This window comes from Galendromus occidentalis, unplaced genomic scaffold (genome assembly GCF_000255335.2).
Source record: "Galendromus occidentalis unplaced genomic scaffold, Mocc_1.1 scf7180000077530, whole genome shotgun sequence".
In the NCBI taxonomy this organism is placed as follows: Eukaryota; Metazoa; Arthropoda; class Arachnida; order Mesostigmata; family Phytoseiidae; genus Galendromus; species Galendromus occidentalis.
The window spans coordinates 1,888,948-1,916,549 of NW_003805518.1; the positions used below are offsets into that span (position 1 = coordinate 1,888,948).

Consider the following 27,602-nt stretch of genomic DNA (forward strand, 5'->3'; position numbering starts at 1 on the left):
ACAAATGAGTCGATATCAGCAAAGTCATTTGTATTCGAAGTGATGTATTCCCACAGAAGTATGATCCCAGATCAATCGGGGCAATATCTTCATGCGATCTGACCCTCTATCCGTCGAGATCACACGGAAAATCACGACGAAATCGAGTTCGCAGTTTCATGCAGCTCCGAGTATGTGGACATTTTACTGTCAATCGATGACCGCGGACGATCCCTTCGCAGAAGTTCTTCGGGAGCGGCAACGACTTACCGCTACATTTTCCTAATACTCTGTTTGCGGTTGAGTTCAATACCGGTCCCGATATTGAACTTTGATTAGCTATCCGCGGACCGAGCTCAGCTCACGAACCCCGGCATCATCTCATCGCCCCCCACAGAGAGCACCAATTAAGATCGCACCCGTCAGAATAAGTCCAGACAGCAACGGTGCAATAAATTCCTCGGCCGAGAGAAATTGTTCGTAATCGAGCACAGCGCGCGGTGCTTAACCCCCATTCCGAAATCAGGTACCCCGAGCGCACTCCTACCTGTTCTCGGAAGTTCTGTGGAGAGGGGGGTTTTCTTCGCCCTACGAAGTTCGCGAGAGCTGATAGGTCGACCGACGTTGTGTAGATGGCGCCACCGGTATGCTTCGAACGAGAGTTATCATCGCATGCTTGCACCGAACAGAATCATTTCCATGTGAAAATCGGTTGAGAAGAGTCCGGAAATACTCAGAGAAAGTATCCGAGCTCAGTGCGAGACTAGTGTTGAGAAATCTGTGACGATTTCGAGTGAACTCAAGTACATTACAGTGACTCGCTGCTCGTCATCCGACGAACGTGCGACGGTAGCAGAACTGTAGTCTTCTTTGCCAGTGGATAAAGTGGAGACGGGCAAAGATGGCGGCCCTGGTGGAAGGTTGTCGCTATGGATTATCATCAGAGGGCACAAAATCTTCAGATAAAACTTTGGTTTTTGTGAAACTCACAGACTCAGCTCTTCAGGCTGTAGAGGAGTTCGTCAAGTTCAAAGTAAGTTCAAATCCATGCCGTTAGTTTAGGACCGAACAGCTGTTGATCTACGGACCTTGCGTTGTTCGTATGTTCCCAACTTCTATGAAGTATTCGACTAATATAACTAGCCTCGAGACGCTTCGACGGCAATCGAGGATCATTCCAAGATTCTGGACAAGACTCACTTTGTATATTCGGGCGTTTTGGTGTCTCTACCCCAAGCTCGAACAAAGTGGTTATCGAGCAGCCGCAGGTGTTGCTTCGACTCGAGCGGTCGCAGCAGTTGCGATGATTTCCTCCCGGCGTTCTGTCGGTGTTTGCGAGCCCAAACAGCTTACTCGAAGCTCTATCGATCTCTTAGTTCGTTCTCGTGAACGTCGGTTACTCCGATGTCCATTTGATGCTATAGGAAGCATCGTAGTGTCCTTCTAGACTGTCCCTGACGCAGCTTCACGCTAGCCAGCCAGCCAGTCAGTCAGTTTTTCAGTCAGACCTACAACCAGTAGAATCTGTCGTCGTTGTTGTCTTTGTACGACAATTTCAACCAGTTGGAATCGATTGTCTGGATGTAGTTCAAGATCGGCATGCTCGTTCATGTCGAAATTGAATCATTTGGAGATATGGCGTCGCCGGTGCTCGCTGCATCGGAATGTGCGAACGGCTCCCTTGATGTTCCAGATGCCAGTCGAGCATTTTGAACAGTGCTTCCAAGCGACCTGAACGCTCGCTGAGTTTCGGAGGAAAGGAATCTAGCTTAGTGACATGTTGCGTCGTTGCGATTGCACGATGTCCAAGCATATTCGCGTTCTGACAGATTCGAAGCAGTTTGGTGGATTACTGAAGCTCTGCCGCGAATGGCGTCGTCGTTGTTGTTTCGTGTTAGGCGATGCCGGCGAATCACGTACGCACTTTATACGGCTACGTCAACATCATAGTTTCCTTTTTTTACATTCTCTCTAAGACGGTCCGACCGATCGCAACCCTTTTCTGCGACCCGATCGCAACCCTCGAGTCAGTTGTCTGTGTTCGAACTCCGTTCCGTCCGGGCGATCAGATTCAAGAACGATGAAGGGTCGCCCGAACAGAAAGAGAGAGCTCCAGCTTTGTGAGTTGAAATCGGTCTTTCGTTCGACAAAATTCCACGGTTTGTGTCTTTCGTGTGAGAGTCTGTGTCCGAGAGACCAAAAAAAGCTTGCTAGTTGGCTTCTGCCGGCGACCCCGTGCTACCTGGTGTTGGCGGTGATGGTGGTTGTGTTTCTATCTCTCAGCAAGGAGATACCGTAGTCAACCAACCAGGTACTTAGCCAGTCAGCCAGCCGGCCGGCCGACCAGTTCGCTAGTAACAGTCAATCGTAGCCAAGGAGAGAGGAAGACTGAGCAGATCCTCAAGATTTTCGGTTCCTCTAAGTCGGTCACATATCGCTGCTTCTTGAGAAGCCAATCAACGATTATTGCTCTCTATTTTTCTTTGAATGAATCGACGATGAGCACATGAAGCGTTTCGGAGAACTCCCCAATCGAATCTCATCGAAGATAAGTTACTCCTCGGTGTACACTGCGCTATGATGAGGCTGACAGTTCCACGAGGAATTATTCGACGGAAACTTTGGTGGAAACGAAGTTCCGGGACTCAATCATCTGTCCCTCTATGCCATGAGTAGATGGCGATGATGGTAGATAATCATGGAAATTCATTTTGAGCTCCTTCATTCCATCGAAATACGATGGATCCTATGAAGAAGGTCAGCTCTGTTGGATGCACCAGCAGCTCTTCTCTACATGAATGTACCGATAAGACTCTCGGTCGTCGATGCTCGAATGCTCCCCAGCATACAGCTGATCCAGCAGCTTGATTCGTGTTACCGAGAGAAAGCTGTGCGTGTTATTCGGTAACACCAGCAAACTTACGACGAGACGTCGTTCTCGTGTTTGGCCAAGCTTCCTCTATCAGTCAAATGATACGTTACCTCCTCGCCCTTGCATATTTCTTTTTGGAGCGTTGGAAAGTCGAGATCGCTTCCTCGCCTCCGCTCCCCCGGCACACTGAAGCATGGTACAACGAGGTTGCAAGTCTGAGGGAGAAATGGAAAAGAATCACCTTCTTGGACCTTGTTCACTGAGATTATAATGATTCTGAGTAAGTGTTTCATGGAGGAAAACACCTGGAACTTCGATCAGCGATTGCGGCTCCCGTAATTTTTTCTCACCTACATGTGTCCCATTGTTCGCGTCATTAGATTTATAGAGCAACCATATGTGACGTACTCTTATTCCCGCGAGCGCAGAGCTTGGTATCCGATATTGCACGGTCTTCCGAACGTGAGCAGGACCTAGCGGAACTAAGTTCAGAGTTATCCCAGCCAGCTGTCAAAGCATTCGAATTAGAGGTAGCAGGAGCATCGAGACGGTTACGTTGCCGTCGGAGGGCAGAGAAAATCAGGAGAATCAAATCATCATTACGAAATGCTACAATGTCTGTTCGCTGTCATCGTTTGGACAGGTTGCAGTTTTTCCATTGGGACATGTTGGTGGATTTTATCGCGCGGCTCCTCGCCATTCCATGTCGATCGAGATCAAGTCTATCGTTGACCTTGCCAGGCAAACTAGTCGGAACATGTGGCGATTCGAAAAAGACGCCACGGGCATTAACATGTAGTTCGACGGAAAATATTCCAGCCATGTTCAGATCTCTGCGCTCACTTACTACAACTACTTCGTCGTCGGAGTTCTCTTTTATCCGTCCGAATAAATCTGCGCATCCTCCGCCCTGTGCTCTTCTCGATTAATTGTTCGAGGCAGGCTATAGGAGTTCCGTGACAGATCATAACCATCGTGTACTCACTACCTCGGGCGCGAATATCGGTGGCGGAAACCAGTGGTCTCCCGGAATGCTTTTCCGCATGCTTCAATTGGCTTCTTCGATTCTCGGGAAGCGAGCAAACGCGAGCCCACGTGTGAATGAATGGTGACCGCTGCGAATACGACGTTTCCTTTTCCATACTGCGGTTTGAGAAGTACGTTCAATAATCTCCCTGCAATGTCAGCCGGAAGCGTCCCGCAAGAAATTTGTGTCATCGGTACGGCTTCTTCTCGTGCGCGGCACCACCGTGGCACCGTCAATGAAATGCTGCTCGCTGCTCAACGGCAATCTGCCCTCAGAATTGGAATTTTTGTTCACTGAACGAGCCAGTACGTGGAACGGCGACGATTGCCTTTGTTCGATCGGCGCAGTCAAAAATCGATGGGGACCAATTCTTTGTGGGAACCGAGGTTAAGATTCGGTTGTTACGCTGTTGATGATGCGAACCGAGTACGATTGGGTGCGCTGGCTGACTATGGAGGCGAATTCTGAGTCGCCGTCTTCGGGACGACCCCCCGGTCCGCGCAAACGTTCCCCAGCAGCCAGCCCCACGTATAAAGACCTAGAGAGCAATGCGCTCGGTACCTGTCTCTACTTCAAGCTTGATCCGATCTGATTGGATAGGGTGCGGGACGAAGCAGGACGACTGGCTCTCGAACCAGAGAGTCCATCTCATCGCCCCCACCGATGAAATCAGCGGAATCATGCAATTACATTGATCAAGTTCGGCCAGGAGCCACGACACGGAGTATCGTATTCCACTGCTCGAAAAACTCGAGGGAGGTGATAGCTCAAGCTCTAGATGATCGACGACCGATCGATGGATTTATTCATGATTGAGCAGACCTAAGAGAGAGCTGCTTAGTCAAATAATAATCGACAGTCGAGTGACTCCAGCCTTCGAACTTGCGGAATTTGGTCAGTTTTTATTTTTGTCCCAAGGCTGACGTAAAATTATCCGCTTTGTCCGTCCGAGCCCCAGCGCCCATGGTCGGCATCTATGAGAATCTGTGTGTTTTGCTGCCGCTGCGGGAGCGGTGTTCATGATCACGGTCTGGGGGCTGTATTCGAAGTCATCGAAAAGTATCGAGAAAGATAGGCGCCGGAGAAAGAAGCGAGTCAGCTCATTTCAAGCGATTAGTTGCTTCAGTAGGGCGATGCTCGTGGCTGCCATTATTGTTACTATTATTATAATTATTATATAAACTCGAAACGGAACCCTCACTGTACCTCCCGATGGATCGGCAGAAGATTCGGAGCCGAGCGGACAGCTGGAACGAGCTTGTATCGGAATGAGCTCATATGCTGGAAAGCAAGTGCTACCCCGAGTCCTGGTAACGTTCTTTCGGGTGGCGATGAGACGGCGTCGAAGAGATGGACTTGAAATTCGATTTTCGATGAACAAATCAAAGCTCGTTTACGAATTCGCTTTCGGGGTGCAGCGTCGGGCATACAGCCCGAACGCCGCACCGACCGGTCATCAACAATTCTTCCGTTCATTGCGACACTCGCACGCACGCACGCAAACCGGCGTTGTCGGTCAACGGCAGCCGCCGTGGCGGCAGCAGCGGCATCGCTGGCTCCGTCGCAGACAGACTTGTTTGAGAAATACTTCAAGTACCGCCGCGGTTTCGACAGCGGCGGCGGCGTTGGCTGCTGCAGCGGCTACAAACAACAGCTGGAGTAGCGTAAGAGAAAAAAAGCTACGGATTCGCTGAAAACCTGTGGAAAAACCCCGAACTCCCGGTCTCGACCCCCTGGCCGCGGAGCTATTTCTCTCATGGCGATACGAACAGTAGAAGTACCTAGAGCGGCCGCAGCCCTGCTCGTAGTAGGAGTTCAAGTTGCGCTGTTCGGGATGAACTTGAATACTATCACTAGCATGTTTTTACGCTGCGCTCGTTCTGAACGCTACTCGTTCGCAAGGTCACTCCGCTTGATCGCGGGATAATTTTCAGGAGAGAAAAAAAAAGAGGGAAGACGGATATCCTAAAAAAAACAGCCAATGTCGTTCACCTTCGACGACTCGAGGCGCATTACTACCGTGATTAAGACAAGCGATCGGGATTTGTCGCGCACTAAATCGGGACGTTGATCCTCCCAGGGAAACCCTTGAGGAGATCCTTCATTCCCTCAGAAGCGCATCCATCATGGCGTTCTTCCACGAACCAGAGGCGGGGAAAAGGGAGTAATGGGGGAAGGTCGGAGCTCCCGTTGCGAGGGTGTGAAGTTTCTGGCAAATCGCGCTTGCATGATTTGGAACAAACTCGGCTCGAAGCGCCGGACTTTCTCGATTGTTCGAATTCGATGCGGAGATTACGGCAGGTTCAAGGTAGACCGTTCTCGGTGTTTGTTGACAGCACCACCGACGAACGTCTTCCAAAAGTGCAGACGACATTTTCTGTCATGCCCTAGAGACAGACGGATGTGGGCTACAGCCGATTCTATTCCAAGCGGCGAAACACGTCGTTCACTGTTGCCGCCGCTGCCGGCGCGACTCTCGGCGAGCCAGTCGACAAATCAAATGCTTCCGCGGCTTGTTTTGCTGGAATTTCCGAAGAGTCGGACGAGGGGATGGAAACGAGAATCATTGTGACGAACCGGAAAGGAACCGGGAACCCGAGTTGGAATGGTCCGACCTTGGGCCTTCGGCGAAGATGTTCCAGTAGGAGTAGCGAGTGGCGGACGATAACAACGGAGTTGCGAAAAAAAAATATTCCATGCGCGAGGATAGTGGATGGGCGGATAGTCGAAACGGAGTCACTCTACTCAGTGTCTTCTATAGTCTATTCCTTCATGCCGCAGCCGCCGAGAGGGAAAATTAATTCTCGGGGACGGAGTACGGAGACGATTATGCGGCCGCTGCTGATCGTCCCACATTCAAGCGCGGCGTGTTCTTCGGGGAGCAAAACATCCATTCGTCAGAAAGACTGCGTTCGCATGAGGAAGTCGCTGTGCAGGATATAAATATTCACGAATTACACGTCGTCGTCGACGTCATCTGACGGTTTGACAATCAATTCCGGCCGCGAGTCAACGAGCCACCCTTAAAGAGCCCGAGCATAGCTCAATATTGAGCCTCGGCGGAGGGTGTTCTTTTCGCTGCAGCCTCCTATCTGCACATGAATACGGCTTATCGATTTGCAACTCATGTGACCTTGTATCTCACAGAGACAGACAAAGTCGATCGTTCGTTCGTTCGTCGTGCCGCGGGAGTTCCGCTGCCCCGAGCCGCTGAAAGCGCTTCAAAGAGAAGAGAGTATTGTTTACTTCCGAGTGAATCTTCGGGTTTAACCGACTGACCGGCAGATGAACTGACCGACGACCGACTGGCGGGCGGGCGGTCGGCCTGCCTGCCTGCCGGGGCATGCCATTAGCACCGTAACTTCGAGCGGCGGCGCCGCCAAATTGTAAGGCCACCAAAGGCATCATCGACCGTTGACTCTCACTTGGCAGCAATGCGATCGGAATGCACTTATTTATCCCGTCGGAATATCACTGCGAACTCTGCGAGGGATCCCCTCTCGAAATCTCTGGGGAAACTCGAGCTTGCGTGAGACTCAGTAACGGCGGGCCCTGTAGCCCTGAGACGATTGTGGGGGTAATTTCGGCGGAATTAGACGAGAAACTAAGGCGGAAGGTGAACGGGAAGCTGACCTCCAGTCCGACTCTGGGCCCCGTTGAACGGAGCGTTGGTCAAGAGTCATCCGAGAGTGTGTCAAGATCGATGAGATCGCGCCTCAAAGGAAACTGATGATTTGATATTGTGATATCACCGAGCACTGGTAGGAAGTACTTTTTCTCTCTTTTCCTAACGATTTTCTGGCGTACGTCGTCTTGGCTCATTCGGTGGCTCGCTCCCGCTTCTGGCCGGGTCCCGCTCGCTACCTTCCTGCTCACGGCTCAGAAACTCCTCCACGTTCCTTCCCGGAGCTCATCAGTCTTACATTCTCGTAGATACATTCCGAGAACCGAGGTCTTGGATCTTCTTCCAGAGACTCTCGTCGCCTAATTTGTCCGGGGTCGTGGGGACACGGGGTATCGACCCAGTCCGACCGGACGCGATTCCGCTGCGCGACATCGCAGCGCTCTTGCGCTTGATGCGAGGCGTACGAATGGACCTCGGAAAGCGGAAAAACGCGGTCACTGTGACCTCCAAGGTCTGAGGGAGGTAACAGAAACCCCTTTTTCCAAGCGTGCAGAAATTCCAGTGCAGAAACGCCGTCTGACCTTGCTCCTGCGTTCGCGGAATGAGGAACAAGTTCTGTGACTCAGTTGTTCCCTTCGGAGGTGTTCACTCGCTTGTTTCATCGGGAGTCGGGGTTTCTAATAGCGCGACGTGATCGCTCTGAATGCGGTTGACAGAAAAACGAAGCGGGGTATGATACATCGGAACGAGCTAATTACTTTCGAATTAATCGGCTGTCCTCGTTTCGAAGTGGAATTCTACCCAAATCGTTGTGATGGACAAACGTGTCCGCGCTCGAAGGCAACGGGAGCTTCTTCTTCTGCCCAAGGATGGAGGTTTGCTCCTGCTCGAGTTTGGACTCCTATTCTCCGGTCGAAGAAAACGCGAACAGTCTTCTCGGACGAATGTCGATCGTTACTTCGTAACTGCGCGGTCAGCTGGACGTGGACAATCGTTCTCTATCGCAACGCCAGCGTATAGTTCATTGGGTCTCTTCCGCCGGCTTTCGTCGCTCCTGGAGCAACTTCACTGGCGACGACCGTGCGGCGGACGGTGTCGATCATAACGTCGCTGCGCCAAGAAACAGCGTCGTTCACGACGTTCTTTGAGGTTCCGGTCGATTTCGAAAATCTCGTTGGGCCGGCTTCCAACATTGTGAGTGCCGACCGCAGACCGGATCGACGATGTTTCTGGCCTTAGTGTTTGCTAATTGTTTTGATACGGTTTCAACGAATGAACGAGTCGTCGCGTGCGACGCGTATACGCTCGAGTCACGTTCGCCATTCTACGTGGCTGGCACGCCGCAGGAGTGAGCTGACGAGGAACGGTGCTTGGATGTCAGTCATCGATGAGCGACTAATTCATCTCCATGGGACCGACCGGCCGACCGAACCATAGGCTGACCGAGCGGCGATGCGTGGGCGGAGGGGTCCCCAACTGTTTTTTGTTTGTTTCTTCGAGTGTCTCTCCGACGGCGCGTGCAACCGCCTGCGGGTCTGCGTGACTTCACCATCCCGCATTGTTTCCTCTCGTTTTTCAATTACGCTCTCGGCCAGTACATTCCATCGCGGATTCATCGGAGCGCTCCACATATTGATCGATCGAAACGACTGCTCACCAGACCGACTACGCGTACGGAGCGGTTTGACGTTTTTTTTCGGCGAGACGTCCCGGATGGACTTTGATAGTTTTCCTTTCACTATTTCATTCACGGACGGCCTTGCCAAGATGAACGTCGCCGTTGATATTGTTAACAACAACGACCATCGAAACCAGCTCAACAACAACCACGGCGGCACTAACAACGAGGGTTGCGGCGAGGTTATGGCTCGTAAAATATGCAGCACCAGAAGAGATAGCGGCATATCTATCTCATCGCTCGCCTACCTTCGGCTCTGTCAGCTGATGCCGTCTGGAATTTCACCATCCGTGCAGTACAGCCACCTGAGACTACCTCTCGGCATCCAGATTGTGCGCATCGTTCAACGGGCGATTCCGAAGAGGGGCTCACTCGAGAGCCGTTTCCGTTCCTCATCGGCGTTGTCGACGTGGGGCGATCGTCGCTTTGGGACCGATAAACGAAGCTATCGCAGACGAGCCCGAGACTTTTCGAGAAGTCAACTGCCTACCGCGTCCGAAGACTAGATTTGATAGCTTTGTTTTAAGAAGAATCGATCGTTCCCACTTTTGCGTAATGCAGGAAAAACAGACGGGGCCGTAGCCTTTGTTGCCACCCACGGTCAGGATATTGTTCTCGTCCTTAGCCACAGTGGGTAACAGAGGGTATCGGAGCTTTTCTCCCCCTCTCGTCTTCGGTGTCTTCGAGGCACCGGAAAAACATAAACAGAACGCATCGAAGTCGTCCGCCAACCCGCTTTCAAATTAGGTCGAGTCGATCCGTACGCTCTCGAACGGCCGCTGAGAGAATACTCGAGTGGAAACTGCCGCGGTCTCCCGCTGGGCGAGCTCGTCATCGAGGAGGTGTAGGCGCTCGGGAATTCCTCCGTTCTCCGCGAGCCGAGACGTACTCCGTCAGGGAAAATTACGTCATATCGCCGTAGAGACCTCATTCTTATTGATGCTTCAGACCAGCATGGAAAACACTCAAAACAGAGAGAGGTCAACAACCCTCGATTTCTCGCCGAGGGGAAATCATCGAGATCAATGCTGCTTAAGAGATCGTTCGCTGTTTTTTTTTTCCGCGTACGGCAGGGCTCTCGAATCGGGGAAATTCCCGTATCTATCTCGGTCCGATTTTAGCGGAAGCCAGCGTGGCCTCGCTCGACGTTTGCGTGCCGCGGTCCGGAGTAACTCTGGAGCCTTCGGAGCAGGCCGTCAACAAGCGAGTTGGTGGCAGTACCGCCGATGGTCGGTCAGGGCAGGCATATTGCCGCTCCAAAAGGAATCGAGATTGAACGCTTGTCATTCTCGAGCCGGACGGAGGCAACGCCCTTACGGAAGGCTTATTTTCTCAGAACGAGATCGATTTTGTGTGGTGCTAAGAGAATTCGAACTGCCGCGAAATCAGGGATACCCTTCCGTCCTTCGCCGTCGCTCAGCGAACGCCCAGGAGACATTTTGTATCCTGTGACAGACCTGGAGATGACAGGTGATCACACCGTGCGACATATTTGTTTGTTTGACTTCCATCATCTTTTGACAATCGTAGGAGACGGCGGAAACGACGATCTCGAGACAGACCTCGAATTTCGAATTTCTCGTACTCTTCTTTGAGAACGAGCGTATCGTATGGCTCAGCTTTGACACTATCAACTCGAATACGATCGATTTCATCGGCATCATCTGACGATTGGATCGCTCAGCTCGCGGAAACACAATACTCGGTGTCTAATTTCGGTTTCCTCGGATCGATCTACGGACGCTTAGGTGATCGACGGCTCTGGTGTTAGGAGAGGAAAATTCGTTCGATTGGGTGCCGGAATCTCCGAGTGGACAAAGACTTCCGCGAGATCTTGGTGTCCCTCTGCCTGCCCAAGGTGCTGTCGGTGGTGCGGGTGTCGGTCGGTGGCCTTACAGCGGAATTGCCCTAACACTGACGATGCCTCCGCGAACTGCTGCTCGCTTGTTGACTGTCTGGCTCGCTGGCGGGAGCTATTTCCGTCGAGAAACTTCTCGGCCGACGCGATACGCGTAGTTCAACTTTCTGTGGCAAGCCGATGCTATTGGCCGGCCGAAAATTTTGATTCCCACCCCTTTCTCGATTTTATAATAGCCTTGCCATATATGTTCTTCGGCACCCTTCTGTGCTCGGAGCGATTGCGGAACTCCAAATACACCGGCGCGCACGTGGCCTGGAAAAGAAAGCAAGCAAGCGAGCGAGTAATCACTGTCGACCGAGCGTCGAGCAGTCAGAGAGCAGCTCGGGCGAGTGGCTTCGCCAATTGGCTGTCAAACAACTGGTTCAGATCGCCGCAAGTCTCGTGACGAGGGAGTTTTCTATTATTTTATTCATAATATATCTAATTTCATTTCTTTGCCATTTCCACCGTGACTGGAATCGTCGATCCGATCGAGCCTTTCAAACGCTGCCGACTCCTCTGGCGAAGCGATGTGTTCACGTTTCTCTTTGTATCCCGCGTGGACTTGCATGTCCGATGGATTTCTATCTTTCCCGAATCATCGACTGTGCGGTTCAACAGCTCAGACGGACTAAAGAGTTTTCGGACGCGATGCTATAATTTGCCGTTTATGACTCCGTCGTCGTTGTCTTCATCATTGCTCTTTCCGCGGATTCTAGTCCCCAGACTAGCGATTGAGTGGCGAACGATCTGTTCCCAGCGCACAATTCGATATTTGAATTAGGTTCGGTGACTTGAAATCGACATCGATCGCCGAGAGCTACGTCGGCCGATCGAGCGGATCTACAGCGTAACGGACAGCCGTAGTACAGACTGACTGAAAAACTGACCGGTGAGCGGGCGAGCGTTCGAACGGATGGTTACTCGCTCGCTTCCCTCGTTCGCGCAGCTGACTTGCAGGTCTGTCTGAACGAGCAAGAGAGTCAGCCTCCGCCTGTGGATAGATGGCCACCAACACCATCGCCAAGAACGGACCGACAAACGAAAGAGTGGACGAACGATCAGATGATTCCACTTGAAAGCCCATATGTTACTAGACAACAGCTCTGGCGCTCAATGTCTGCGGTAGACAACTGGAAACTCCGTTTCCGCTACGAACTGCGGGAGGTCATCGATTGAGACGAGCGGCAACGATCTCAAATCCCATGCGCGTAATCGAATCAATCTATCCATTACTTGGGCCAGGCTCGCTACCGCATAGTGAACTCTGGCGAAGTTCATCGATCTGCGGTGGAGAATTCCGCTCTCTTCGCATCTTCCATCAATCAATGACCGAATAACGACGACATGGAAACCCTTCGATCGTTGCGAGCTATTTATCAGCGGAAGGTCCGCGAATCGATTCGTGGATTATTGGACTGAGGACCTGAAGCTTCGAATTTCGATGCCAACGCTCCCCATGCCCTCCTGCTCGAACATCGTTCGGAACGGAAGTTATTTCTCAGAAGACTTTTCAGAATTTGATGAAAAGTTCTTGATGGAAACAGAACTGTGGGATGTTCTGATGTATCACTCGCGGAAAACATGCGAATCGATGAGAAACTTGGCCTTGTCCGATCGCTTCCGAACGAGCTTTCTATTATTCGCTCTTCGAAACCTGACGGGGTTGCTAGATCGCTCTCGACTCCGCGGTTCCGACTGCAACATTGTTTGCTCGTCTGTTCCGAAGACGAAAAACCGAATGGGCCTGCGAGGTCTCGTGTCGGTTCGAGCTAAAAGGGAACCGAGGACGTTTTTTCAACGCTGCGCCGAGGAAATTCCGTCCGCTAGAGAACCGATGTTCGTGAGGTCGCGCGAGCAACATATTTACGGCGCAGTGGCGGCGCGGCATCGATAACAAGTATGTGCGCAGTAGATCTTGAGCAGTCATTCGACACGCGCAAATCTGCTCACTCGGAATCGGAAATCGAGGCTCTTCCCGCGCACGATCGACTCCCGTTGGAGCGTCGAGGAATCGGAGAACAGCTGACCGCTCTGAAGATTATTTTAATTTAAATGCTTGAGAAAGGATTGCAGTAGACTGGCATCGGTTTTAGTCGCGATTGCTGCTTATCCCGACCTTGAGGCTTTCTTCATCAGATCGCTCGGTCGGATCGCAAAACATTCAAGCTCACGGAGCTTACGGAATTCACGGATTCCCAGAAATTCGTGGTCGATGCTTAGCTTAATCTCAGTCATTCCGATTTAGCAGCATCCGAAGCTACGTCCTCTCGCTCTTTGATTAGTCGGCATCCGTAAACTCGATTGTTTGAATTTGTCAACCTCTTCTACCTCTCTCACGACACCCGGATCCCGGCAGCATCGCTGCCGACCTCTCGAGAGCCGGGGCGAATATGAGCTCGAATCCGGAACCTTGAACAAGCAGATCTGTATCGATACTGTACTCGGGAGCGAGAACGAGATTCATTATTATCATTTAGGTGTCTGGTTGTTTCACGTCGGTGATTCTTCCCGTTTTTCTGTCCTTTCTCCGGGTGGATATGTTGTAGAAACTTCGATTGGCAATGGGGCGTGGTCGAGCGCGCCGGGGCTCGAGGAGTCAACTTGTAGAAAGATACCTTCCCCGTGCTTTTCTGTAGGTGGTCACCGGTCGGTAGCTTGCTCGCTCACTCCTTGCTTGACTTTGAATCGGGTTTCTGGCAACTTCAAAATGAACGAACGAACGTCGTAACCGGGCTGACGCGACCTCGAGGTGTTTTCAAGGACGCCAAGTGGCCGCTGCTCGCCAAGTGGTCCAAGTTGCAGTGGAACGAACTCCCCCATGCAACCATGCGTCCATTCCTTTTTCTCGACGGTGCCGCGAGTCGGGCTCCGAACTTCTGACGGCGGACTACTATTTCGGCTACCGATTGACTCCTCGTCACTCACTCACTCAGTGACTGGGCTGTATGGACCGACTGACGGACGAAGGAATGGATTGATGACTCGTTCACTTGTTCACTCGGCCGGTCGCTTTCTCGCTTGTCGACACGCGCACTGGAACGGGATCAGAACTGGGCGAATTTCGCAACGGTTTTTCAGTCCGTCAATCACTGGGTCATCATTACCGCCACTAGATAGCATCGAACCGGATTGCACGACACACATCAACTACAAATAATGCTATTGTCATGGATCTGGTTCACAGCTTCACGGCGACGACGAGTACGACCGACCCAGTGGCATTTGCCGGAACGAGTTCACTCAGTTAGTCGGTCCGTCCATCCGCTGGGTGTTGCTCGAGCCCGAAGGTCGAAACTCCATAATGAGAGAAAGAGGGGGGGGGCGCTTTGAGGAAAAACCCCGTTCGCTATGCAAGCCATCGATGATCTACGAGATGTAAATCCGACGGCGAGACGAAGAATCAAGGAGCGGAACTTTTCGAATTTATCCAACGAATACCCATTTCTTGGAATTGCCCGAATCTAGACGTTCGGAGTAGTTTACTGGTAGTTGTCGTCGTCTCGCTAGCTGTCGAGAGTTCTGCGGCGGATATCCGCAGCATTCTCTCGGCGGTTTGGCGGACGGCCTCGACGTCGATCGTTCAACCACGAGATAACTGTCGCTGGGCTGTATTCTAAGTCGTCGCGGCCGTATCCGCGTCCAATCCGCACGTTGTGATGCGGCAGCCGCCAGCATCGTCCGCGACGACGGCACCGCGAGCAGCCGCAGTAACACGGCTGCCATCGTGTGTTTTACTCTTTCGTATGACGTATGATGCTGCCGCCGCTGCCGTCGTCGTCTCGTGGCAGTCACCGTCGCTCAGAGACCTCAAGCTTGAGGGGAGAGTTCCCCTAGCTCTCTCGAAATTCGCCGCCGCCGCGAGCGTCCGTAGAACAACCTCGCGGACAACGGCTCCGGGGTATACGGGCCCAATCCGCCGATATATATTCGCTCAAGGAGCGGCTCAGAGTTCGAGCACCAGAACAGATTGTCTCGGCTGTCTACAGGTTACGACTTTCGACTACGGCGGGCTTGGGAACGATTTTAGTCGTCGCCAGCTCCGCGGCTGCCACCCGTTATTCGGTATGCCGTTCTGACTTCACCCAGTCGCCGCGTAGCCGACGAGGCTTTTCGGGCGACGACGACGCAGCAAGCGGGCGAGACCATTGATCGATGGAGCCAGCGAACATGAAGACGATGTTATTTGATGTGGCGGTCGTTCGTGTGTCGAAGTCTCACGTCACGACGCTGTCAGTCTGACCATTCGATGGCTGAACTCAGTACCGGCGGTGTAGCTGGTGAGCTGGATTTGCAGCGAAGCCATTATTGCTGCTCTCGATCTTCGTTCCTGACCGTCGCTCGGGGACGGAAATGCCCCCGTCGATCCCGGGCCGAAAAGTTCGAATCCCCAGCTAGCTCGAAATGGTTACGGCTCAGAATTCCGAAGAATATCGCTTCGAGTCGATTGCTCTTAATGTTTGCGCAGAGTCTTCGGTGGAGAGCTTCGAGTGAGCTCGGTTCTCCGAAAATATCGGGACCTGTCTATATGGATTCTGGATCCGCTGAATTCGAGCTGCTCGTTCCTAATGACGAGAACGATGAGCGGAGAACAATGGCGACGATTAATGTCTCGGGTCATAGGGTAGCCGGATCGGTGGAGAGCACGGAAAGATTCAGTTGGATCGGACGCTCACGCTTCGAACAGACGCTCCTCTTTAGGTGAACTTGGAGCGCAAACTTCTGTGCGGGACACGATCCGAGTAGTGCTTAAAGCTTAGAGGAGGAAGGTCTCCGATTGTTTCGAGTTTTCTCCGATCGGAGATCCTACGCTTGGGACGGCTCGTCGGTTTACGACTCTGAAATATGCTGGGTACACGAGGCCGATTGGACACAAAGAGAGAAAAACCTGTTTTCAATATCTCGAGCTTGCTGATCTCGAGTGCGTGGCCATCATTAGGTCTCTTTTTCCTATCAGGATCCACGAGCGGTTTGCATCGAAATAGCTCCTTCTTCAAAGGGAATAATCTCGTCGCCTTTGAGCAAGCCGCTTGATGTACGCAAAACCGCTAGCGGTATTCCGCTCTCGGACCGGGAATGTACCGTCGCGAGTTGCTTCCGCAGACACGTCATTTCTTGTGCCGAGAGCGTTTGGGCTGCCCGGCTTCATGGGCTCGGACTTCGGGGCGCTCGGTCGTATCTAAATCGTTGAGTCCGTCTCGGAACGGCGCTCGGTCGGGCCGAGACTGCGGACGAGGGCGAGCATCGGGATCGTTCGTTTGAATGACGAGCTTCGTGAACGAGTCACAGGCTCAAGGGACTGCCGCGATCTTGGGTGAAAATAACTTCGCGGTGGTTCGCTCCATTAATACGGCACGAGTGGTTCCAGTGAGACGGAATATGTGGCTTCACAAATTAGATGCAGCGAACGGAAGCTCACCGAACAACACAGAAAGCATTCCCGATATAACGGCCTTAAGCGGCGGCGACGACGACGGCGGCGGCGTCAGCGTCTACGTCACCAAGAGCAGCGTCGACGGCAGCACCAGTAGTAGAGCGAACCATCGAACAGCTGACGGTACATTCCTTAATGATTGTCGTCGGCCATGGGGATGCGTTCGAAACCGTGAGGTGCTCGGATTCTGCGGTCGCGAGAATCGAAATTTGAATTGCGACACCCATTGATTTGGGTCGAGTGCCGATTGCGGTTCCTTCTGAAAATATTTTTCTGTACGGAGCAGAAACCTCAGCTTCGGAAGCGGAGATTGATTCCTGAATTAACTCGGTGGGTCTTCCCCGATTCCTAGCATGATTTTCTAGTTTACTCGTCAAGTTCAGACTTCATTCGACCTCACTGTCTCCACGGAAGCAACGAGATGAATGGAAGTGCAGTTCCTGTATTCATCTACCTTGACGACCTTCACGACGAAGGTCGGATCCGTGTTTTTAGGCTTCAAACCTCACTCGGTGTCCCTGTCGCTGGAGCATCCGATTGCTTGATAGGGTGTTTCCGTGATCGATGGCGCATCCCTGATCGGATAGTTCGCGCTCGGAAACCCGATCGACTCTGTAGATTTGCGACCTCTACCAAAGTTTCTATCGATCACCACCGTAAATTCTGTTTTTCTATTCGGATCGATTTCTGCTTCGAGGATTTTTTTCGTTCTTCAAAACACAAAGTATATCGAGCGGAACAACGATCACAAGAACTTCCCTGAAGGCTCTCCCGCCCTCAGAGTCTGATTACTCATATCGTTTTCAAATGAGCTCCGCAGTTCGTGTGATGCGTCGAGCGATGAACTGGAGATCATCGCTTTGTCACGGAATTTCTGATTCCGTCACCGTGAATCTGTGGTTGCGTGCTGCACATTACATCAGCACAGCTCAGTGACCGGCTTTTTGGGCGTTACGCAATCTACCTAGGCTTGAAAATTCGGTAGATCCCGCGCTTCGGAACGGCAAGCGGCATCGGACAGACTGTCCGTCTTCTGAGCTGTATTCTCAGCGCAATTGTGTTCTCCGAATTGTCGAGACGTCAACGGGATTCGGATTGGACAGTGAACAAACCGAGTTTACCGTCTGCGTATCGATCGATCCGCCAGTGGAGTCCATTCGCTCGGATCTGTGTTGCAAGCGTGAAGAATATCCCATTATCTCGTCTATTGGCTGCTTATCATTTTCGGTTTTTCGGAGAACTTCAGCCGCGCGCCAAGTCGATGCCGCGGTTGCCATCACCGACGATCTGGCTTGTGGTGGAGCCGAAACACCGTTGGTCGCCTTGCTTGCCTAGTTTCTCCGTCCGCTTGCCTGCCCGCTTGGCTGATTCGTTCACTCACTGCAGCTACTTGCATTGCATAACCCATGGCCAGGCGCCGGAATAGCGTTCAAACGATTTTCGCGGAAGTCGCTTGAGCTGCCGCTGCTGCCGCCGCGGCGGAGGCAATGGCAGCGCGCGTTCACTCATTCACTCGCCGGACCGCCATCTTGGATCGCACTCGCTGACAAGTCGATCGATCGTCGACGGACTGCGAATCCAACATTTAATTCGCTCCATATCCCTGCTGTTCGGATCATCCGACGGTTCATAGGGTACCCTAAGCTTGAGCTGCCCTCGAACGATAAGCTCACGGCCCCCGCGTTCCGTCGGAGTGTGATTCGAGGAATCCGATCGGTTATGGGGTCCATTGGGTTCCGGATAGCGATCGCCTGGAACGTCCCAGCGATCATTCGGTTCTGATAAATTGCGCGCACTTCACAATGTAGTAACATAATAACCTCGGTCAAATTCGGGGCGCTTCCATTTCTTCGGCAGTAGCGGCGGTAGCTTCAATCGGTTCGGAAACAAAAGCTTTCTCAGGAGATATATCTATTTTCGGAATTGGAGGCATTGCTCAACTCTGTTCTAGCTTGGGCAGCAGGAGCGGCATCGCTGGTGCCGTCAGTCAGAACAGCGGCAGTTTAAGGGCTTCGCTGGCGCTTCGATCGCGGACAAGCTTCGAGATTGCCTGGAAAATCCGCAATGACTCATGAAGACGATGTCAAATTGGAGAGACGAAATTACCGTTCCCTTCCGTAAACGAATGAATGCAAACCATTTATCCGTCTTTATCTATCTGATGGAGTTTTCAGGATAAAGATTTCTGGAGCATATCTTTTTTTGTTGCTGGAAAACAACCGCTGAGATGTCATGACAGCCATCCAAGTCGGTTACCATCGTGTCTTCAAGCGCGTCCGCATACGTCGGACTTCTCTTTGAACAATCATCTCTAATATTCGGTGGGGTTTTTCCTCCTGTCCCATTCCTGCTGGAAGATTTCTCTCTATGCCGATGTTTCGGAATAGACTATCGCGACTCCCCTTCGCTTGATTCTCCTGGGCGGTCGGGCATGGGATTTTTGACTCGGGCTCCTTTCATTTTTTTGACGTGACGCTACACGGGAATGTATTGGAATACTGCTCGTTCGATGAATCCGGGTGGCTTCTGGGCGTTGATGATACTGATGATAAGTCTGATCCACGTGAGGTGGTCATGGAATAGAGCGCACCGAGGGCACGCGGCACAACACCTGTACCCCGGAAATCGCGTAATCGGGCTGCAACCATTTGACCTATGTATGTAGGCAGTAGCCACTCGAGACCGACTAGGTACTACCCACACGCTGGAGGGATATGCTTATGGGAGACCGCTTTCCCTGAGCATCAGTTGTATCTGGTTAATCCCAGCACCCATTTAAAATCGATGCTGCGATCGTCATCGTCATATTCTGCCGTGGTTTTCTCATATCCGCGAAATCTTCGGATAGGAAGTCATGCGAACGAAGCGAGCAGCCGAGGAAGGAACCAACCAACCAGAAGACTTCACATGGTCTTTACACGCTGCTTCTGACGTGCAAATTACTCTGAAAGTGGACATCTGACCTTGAGCCATTATCTGCCGCCCGGTCGTCTCCGCACTTAAAGTTTCTCGTATACCTCTGCTGCATTCGAAGCACCTGAAGTTGCGGTTTCGGAGAGTTCCCTTTCTCAACCCAGGAACCCATCTCGAGCATCACAGCTGAATCCGTCGATCCCATTTTGGGCAAAAAAAAATCCTGGAGAGCTTTCCCGTAGGTAACTTTTTTTCTACCCTCTCAAGGATGATCTCTAACGTTTTTCTCTTTTTCTTCCTCAGAATACGACTGTCCGGACAGCAAGCATTACCTTCGATGGGAACACTGGGGTGAGTATTTTCCTGTACCAGCTGGTTCTCGTTTAATATTTCTTCGGTAACACTCGCGTTCGTTCCGCTTACTCGGTACCCCGATCGGGCTCATGAATGTAGACCGTCTGCAATTTCGTTATTCGCCGCTTATTGGTGGAGTTAGCGGACTGCAAAGGATTTTCCGACGAATGATTGACCGCCGCGCCGAATGAATGGCACTGTCAATGGCAGCGTACCTCGCGACTGGTGGTGTGAGCACCAGGAACTGAAGACTGCGGCGCTGCTTGATGTCTTTCCGGTCTTGAAAACAAATTAGACGAGCCGTGCAATTAAGAAATCTTCCTCGATCTTCTGTGACATGGAACCCGTTATCGAAGTATTAGGATTTTCTACTCTTACTTGCATGCCACCCGTTCAGGAACGACGCAACGACCGATTAGGAGTCGTCTGAACAGGCATTCGAATCGGTGGAACGCCGGCGCCGGGTCTGTTCGCCGATCTTCTCAGGTCGCGATTGACAAAAAATCAGCGGACGCTTCACTCGGGATCCGAAAGCCGTGGATTTCATCGCGTTCGATGACGATAAGGTTTCGTGAAAAATTCCGTCTTTTCTGACTTAAGCGCTCCCGTGCAATGCGGATTGGGCTCTGACTCTCTACGGGTGGGTCTTGCGGGAGCGGTAGAAGTGCAGCTGGTTGGGCAACCCCGGCTCGTTGGTTCTTTGGTTCGTCGACTGGTTGACTAGCAGGCAAGCGAACGAACGGGCGAGCGGCCGAATGACTGACTGACTGGTTGTTTCGACGATGATTTTGTTCGATTCGGTTTTCGCAAGCGTTCGCTCCGACCATTTCTCGGCCAAAAATGCACCGTGCTGTGATGCTCATGACGAAATATTACTTCAACAACTTCGGACGCCGTATGAGTCTACTTTCAACTCGCGGATGACAATGGACGCCGCCGAATCAGAACGAAAACCATTCAGAAAAACAGGATTCATTAATGAATCCGTTTCGACCGGCGCGGCCGCGAAACTTGGGTGCTTGCGTTCGTACGTGAATCGCTCGACAGAAACATCTAGGATGGTTTCGATTGCTTATCCTCAATCCTGAGACCGATCGTTTTATCTGGCAACTCCTGCCTCGCGAACATGTCAACAGCAGATCTTTTCGCAAGGAGCATAACCGGTATTATCTACGCTTGTCGGTGACTGCTTCGTCGGCGGCTCTCCCGGTCGTTCGCTCGGTGGTGGTGGCGGCGGCGGCTTGCTGTGTGGCTGAGCCGGTGACACTGAACCGGCTGAAAGGAAGTTATCTACCGTGCCCCAAAGATAACTGAGAGTGGCTCCCGTAGCTTTTCTTCAGAGCGCGGCGAATTTTTGCTCATGGTTCGCAAATTCATCTGACCTCCCGCAAGGTTGATAAGAGCTTACGCACACACGGGAAGGAAAACGCGGGTGACATATGTACCTACGTCAAATTTGATCCTTATCTATAAATTGCTCATTATTTGATGGATTCCATCCGGTTATATCATCTACGGCCAGCCCCGACAGCGCGAGAATGATCGCGACTCACTCCAAGGAGAGAGCGAGTGTGATTTTCAAGAGTCGGTCGATTTACGACGGAGCGAGTATCAACGCGATTTCGAGAAGCATAACGGCCGATGCCTCTCCCGAAAATTCGACGAGAATCGATTGGGAAATTCTGTTCGCGCGTTGCCAAATTCAAATTGCCGGAGGAGAAGATGGAGAGTAGAATGTTGGCCCTCGGCGCTTCATGAGCGAGCAGTCGCGGCGGCGGGAGGTCAGTCAGACCGGCAAGTAGGCAGTTAGACTCATTCGGTCTTCGTTCACTTGTCCGTCCCAATCGCTCAAGCCCAAACTAGACGAGTCATTGATATATGATGAGAACCTTCTGCGCAGGCGCTCTGACGGCCGCGTGTCGATCGGGTTGAGGTCGGAACCGAGTCGGTCTCGAGTTTCCTGCTCATGAACTCTGAGTGAGTTCGCCGCCCGCCGAGATTGGCGTCTTCGCATCGGTGGCGTCTCCTAGCCGTGAATGACGTCGAGCTTCGGGGTGCTTTCCCTATAGGAAAAGAAGCAGCGGATCCGAGCCCCGAGCGTGATTGCCGTCGACCTTGAACTTGCGAGTGCGTCTGGCCGGGACTCATGGCCTATCGGAAATTCGCGACTGCTGTTTTCATCGAAAAAGAAGTTAACATTCGATGATTGTGGTAGATGTCATCACGCTACCTCCAGATGCAAACGCGGCAAATCAGCCAGCCAGTCAGTCGGCAAGCGGGCGAGCAAGCGAGCGAACGTCCGTTGTAGATGTAGAAGGGCCTTGACATCTCTTTAGACGGCTTCATAGCTAAAACTGGGTTAGACTGAGCGCCGGTGGAGAGGGAGTTGGTCGTCGCGTGGATCGCTCGGGGATCCGTAGCTATCGTTTTGTTAAATTTAATCGGAGAAGAAGAGGGAAAATATTTTTTTTAAAGTAGGCGACAGCCGCATTGGCACCCGGACGGACGGACTGAGCCACTGTATATCTTCGCGATTTCGTTTGGAAGTGCAAGGAGGCAATCTGATCATCGCCGCCGAGTGCTACCGCTCGCGATAAGCGTCGACACCACGAATTGCGATAATTCTCGATTCCCGTGTCGACTTTTCGGTCGAGGTCTCCACTCTTTCAGGACATTCGTCAAAACGCTGATTATTATGAACATGTCGGCATGAATGTCAGAGGAATTCCAGTGAATTTTCTGCCGGCTTCCACTGAGACGGAGCAGGAAATCGACCGTGGCGCAGCTGAGCAAGCCGAAGCGTCTGAAACAACATCGGAGGCGACATTGAAAAAGAATGCCTCCTTGAAATCCATGAGCAGCTAGAATCCATCATGTTCACGAGTCGTTTCTCCAACGATTCCGAGGAGTGTTTTTTCCTCAAGAGTTTCTGTGCGCCTCCTCAGGCCGAGCTTCGATTGAATCATATCGGTCATATTGTATCGTTCGTCGGAGCTTGGGGTCGGTCCCGATGATAACAAGCACATTATCCTGGCATTCACCAGGAGTCTCCCCGATTATTGGCATCAATCTCGAATTTCTCCCCGATCGTTGAGGAGGGCACTGGTGATATAATCGGAAAATTCTTGGAACCACAGGATGTCCGTGGTGCGTTTGGCACAACCGTCGATCGAGGGGCTTGGAGCGGTCGAGGGCGCGGTTTCAGTCCACGACGGTTCGGCAACGAGTGGGGATACGGGCGCAACGCTTCCCATTGCGTCGCGGCACAGATGAATTCCTACCCATCGACCAAACAGCTTAGCTGCTCCTTTCGGTGGCTGACTAACTGATAGAGCGACGCACTGACGACGGAACAAACCGACGGAAAATTAACGAAGTGCCAGTCATACAGTCAGTCAGTCAGTCAGTCCGGCCGCCCGGAAGAACCGATGTCGTTGTTGCTGACGATGGTGATCATGGCGGCGGCGGCGTTCGACCACTATGACGTAACGTCGAGGTCTCTCCGGTGGCGTGCTTCAAGTTCCTTCCTGACTTCGTCCACAACTTCGAATTTCGTTCAGTCATTTTCTGGGCTTCCGAAGCTACTCGAGCCGCTCCGTCCGTGTGTTTCTGACGGCGGGGAATTTCCAGCAAATGGAACAACGTCGCTGGAAACGACGAGCGGGCCATGACTTCGCGGATGTAGCGGCGAATTTTTCACTCGCTCCGCGAGTGGATGTTGTATTCCAAGAGCGGAAGGGCGATCAAGGGGAGCAGATTGGCCGAGTCTTCGAGGTTTGCCAACGGAGGGACCGCCAAAAAAGCTCGACTTCTATGGAATTCCTCAAAATCGGCGCCCCAATTCAGAGCCCCGAGCGCAACCTGGAGACGAGGCCAATGCGGCCTTTGCGCGATTCGTTCGAATCTTCCGCAAGCTCGTCGAGTACCTGAAAATCTATGGTGTCCAGACCACTGCTTTATGGGGTTGGGGCTCGTACAAAATTCACCCATATGGATAATTTTCTTCAGTTGGCTGCTCTCGTCGAATTTTCCTGCTCGAGAAAGCCTTCACTGCGGGTCACGCAGGTTTTGGAGCAACTTCCAGGGCGGTGACAATCGGGTATTCGGAACAAGTCTTCTCCGATTGCGGCATGGATCGATCTCGGGCTCGGATTCGATCAGAGCCCACGAGATTTCGATGGGACTTAGTGAAGCTCTCGCCGAAGACGGAAGGTGGTCGGTCGACATAACTTTGGTAGAAGTAGTAAAAGCGGCTACACAAATAGATGCGATGGTGGTTGCTTCTAGCAGGGCGGTGGGTTCGAGTAAAAGTGACTCTAGTTCTGCGCCAGAGACGTGGTAAAATTTCTGCAAGCTGAATAAAGGCGGTTACTGACGGTTCGATGGGTCTAACCGACTGACTCTTACGGACGCTTCGCGAATTTCTTTTCCCTTCGAGCGTTAAGCTCTTGAGAATCGCGAACGGTTCCTGGAAGACACACCGTTGTCGGCTCACATTTCGTTTGCACCCTTCGAGCCGGCAGCGCTGTTTGTTGAGCGAAAGGGAGGGGTGGAATTCGGTGTCCTAAAATTCCATCCGGACTATTAACAGCGGATATGAACGACGCGAATCGCTCTGGCTTCCCCAGGGGGCCGCCAGAACCTCTCGGGCACCAGGGGAGTTTCGACTTCGGAGGAAGGTGTTGAGAGGAATAATTTTTTCGTGCTAATTCTATTATTTGTTCGTTTGTTTTCCTCGAGTCGTTTTTCGCTGGGCTGTTGTTAATTGTTTGTTTGTTCGTTGGCTGACATTGGTTTTCTTTTCCGCAGACGATACACATCCCTAACCTACGGCAGGACTCGACCCGGAGCTTCGGATTCAACTGTTCTTCGCTTGACAAAGATGCGTCCCTGCAGCAAGGCTCGTTCGATTGCATCAGACAGGCTGGAAGTCGTCAGACCGAGCTCGATAACCTCGGAGCGCTTCAGTACAAAATGCAGATATGTGCCAACGAGGAATCCTACGAAATCACTCGAGCGCGAATGGCAACAGCCGAACAGGAAAGCAAGAAGAACTGTGCCAAGGTGATAAAGATCACCGGTAGCGATAAGTCTGCAGTCGGACGTAAAGTGAAGCTAAAGAGACCGGCAAGCTCCCTGCCGTCCTCGAACCCCGCTCCCAGCTCGCCTCCGTTCGCTCCCAGCAGAAGTTCAACAGTCTCCAGGGGCAATGAGCGGGTGGAGCCACCCGTCAGACAGGAGCGACTCGACGATCGCGTCCACGCAAGTTCGATGCCAACTCTTCCTCTTGCGAACAACGTGAAGAACTCGAGTCCCGCTCAGGGCATTAAAGCTCGTTCCAGCAGCGACATCATGAAGAGGTAAGTTCCCCAACCTGGGCTCCGGGTACTCAGATGAATGTTTCCCATCTCACTCGCGACTCGCGATATCGAAGCAAAGTGTTGTCGATGAACGATCGATCGATAGGGTAATCACCGGGATTTCCTCCCTCCTTTCCAGAACCTATCGGGACCGACTGATCCATATGCTGGCTATTCGACCGCACAAGAAACCCGAAATCCTTGCTCGCATGAACAAGGAAGGCGTCAAAGACTCAGAGAAGAAGGGCACGTCAGCTCTGCTGTCACATAATACCACGCTCAAGGACAATACGTACCACTTGAATCGATCTGGCTGGCAAGACGTTCATGAGGACGAATGGCCTTTCTACACTACCGATGAGAGATATCTTGTCAAAAAGTAAGTTATTCTTTGACATAGCCCAAGCCGCGATGCCGCCATGGCCTGGATTCTTCATTCAGGCTAATTTCATGACTTCATGTTCGTCCTTTTCCCCCTCAGGAACCGTGCCAATCTGGACCGCGAGGAGCCGAAACACCACACGACAGCGTTACGAGTTTCTCCCGCGCTATCAGGACCCCTCACTCCGTCGAACCCGTCGTCGGTCGTGTCGTCTGATTCCGGAGTTCACTCGAATAACTCGCCTTCAAGTCATTCCGAAGATGCGACCACGCCCAATAACCGAGATCAGAACCTGAAGAGGACGTCACCCCCAGAATCATCTTTCGAAGCTCAGCCAGAGTCGAAACGACCACGAGTTTCCTTGTACAGTGCCTGTCAGAAGAAGTCTCCCTCGCCGATCGCTCCAGCTCGGAGTGCAACTTGGCAGACGATGGGTTCGACAGGATCGAGTTTTTGCCAGTCAAGTCCGGAGTTGTGCGGTTCTCCCAGCTCCCAGGTAAGCTCAAGACCCTGGAGCCGATTGTTAGCCCTTACGCTAATTATTATTGCAGATGCTGAGCAAAGCCCATCCCTAATTATTTCTTCTCACCTTTGCAGGACTGCAAGTCGACCGGGAGCTCACCGAGTAGCGACGTTCCCGAGTACCTCGGGCGGTACGTTGAGATCACCAGCACAGAGCAGAGATATCGGTACAAAGACGATTTCAGAGCTGAGTATCCCCGTTACAAAGCGCTTCATGAGGTGCTACAGAGCTACTCGCGGAAGTTCACCAAGCTTGAAATGGATTTGAGGAGTAGCGAATACGGATCGGAACCGTTCAGGGTGAGAATTATTTTTTCGTCGCCTCTTAGCGAACCAACGTGTTCGTGCTGTGGGTCTCCGGCCTCCTCTCGGAGAGCCGTGAGGAGACCGAGCACTCTAAATATCCGAGTCCCATTCCATGGTGGGATGTACTGACGTTGGTTTTTCCTAATTTTTTCAGCGTATCGCGGCCGAAATCATGGATCATTACCGGAAGAGCAAAGACGATCCGGAGTATCAGAATGCGAGGAAGAACTTCAATCTTCTTCATGAGAAACTATCGTACATCAAGCAATTGGTGGCCGAGTACGACCGTCTCCGCTCATAGCGATAAATCCAAAGGACACCGGAATCGCTAACCCATTCGCCCGCACCCCGACCGGACGGCCGCCCGGTCGGTCGACTGCTGAAGAGAAATGATGCCCTCCCTCGACAACCGAGTACGAACTTAGAGTACTTTATTGCCGCGTTCAATCCCTAGACTGAATTTCTGAATGACGACTGACTGAGTTAAGATACCTAGCCCCGGACTTCTCAACTTGAGTATCAAATACCACAACAGCATCATCAAACCAATCAACAAACAGACGAACAGACAGACAAAACATAAAAACAACAGACGATTAGAGTACGGGAGAAAGGACAAACGAACAGGCAGTTTTTTGTCCTCTGTTTTTGAAGCTGGGCCAAGAACGTACGATGGAAGCGTGCGTTATGCCAAAGATACTTGGTCTGTGTCTGCTTGCAGTGTACAGTACGTTATACATACATATACTCCTATCCTTGTCCGAGATGGAGAAACGCGTCTGGGCCCCGTCAGTGCTGCCAGACGCTGTCTTGACGAAGAATTGATCTAAGGACGGATGCCCTCAGAACCAGTTATTTTCCTCAAAGTCTCCCGATCCTTCCCTCTTCCGGACCAGTGGAAAGCGTGTGGAACTTACTCCGCACCCTCTATTCGTGACTTCTCCTGAAGATACCTGCGGAAAAAAGTGAATTTCGAGGAGCACGTGCAAGAAATGAGGAATTTCGAAAGTTGGCGGATCGTCGAGGAGCTCTGCTGTTCAGCGGAGCGTTCGAAACCTCGAACGAGAATCGACTCATGAGCCTCTCCTCGAGCGAGAGCGGACTTGGTGACCCAAGCGTGGAAGTCCCACAGGAGATGGCTCCATGGTCGATTGTGACAGGCATCGTCAGTCTGCTACTATTTCTTTTACATTATTCATTTCTCTGAAATAATATTTCGAAGAACTCGAGAGCTGGGATCGAAAACGGAA

The 27,602-nt window shown here is 52.0% G+C and overlaps 1 protein-coding gene across 1 annotated transcript; it reads left to right on the forward strand.

Annotated features, from left to right (window-relative positions):
- The first annotated feature begins 880 nt into the window (after positions 1–880).
- Su(Tpl) (Suppressor of Triplolethal) lies at positions 881–26,653 on the forward strand. Its single transcript, XM_029112876.1, is given in 10 exon segments — positions 881–1,035; positions 4,552–4,577; positions 6,888–6,908; positions 7,106–7,113; positions 19,732–19,779; positions 24,592–25,142; positions 25,282–25,521; positions 25,624–26,020; positions 26,122–26,346; positions 26,507–26,653. Coding segments are annotated over 10 exon segments (1,818 nt in total).
- Positions 26,654–27,602: the final 949 nt, after the last annotated feature.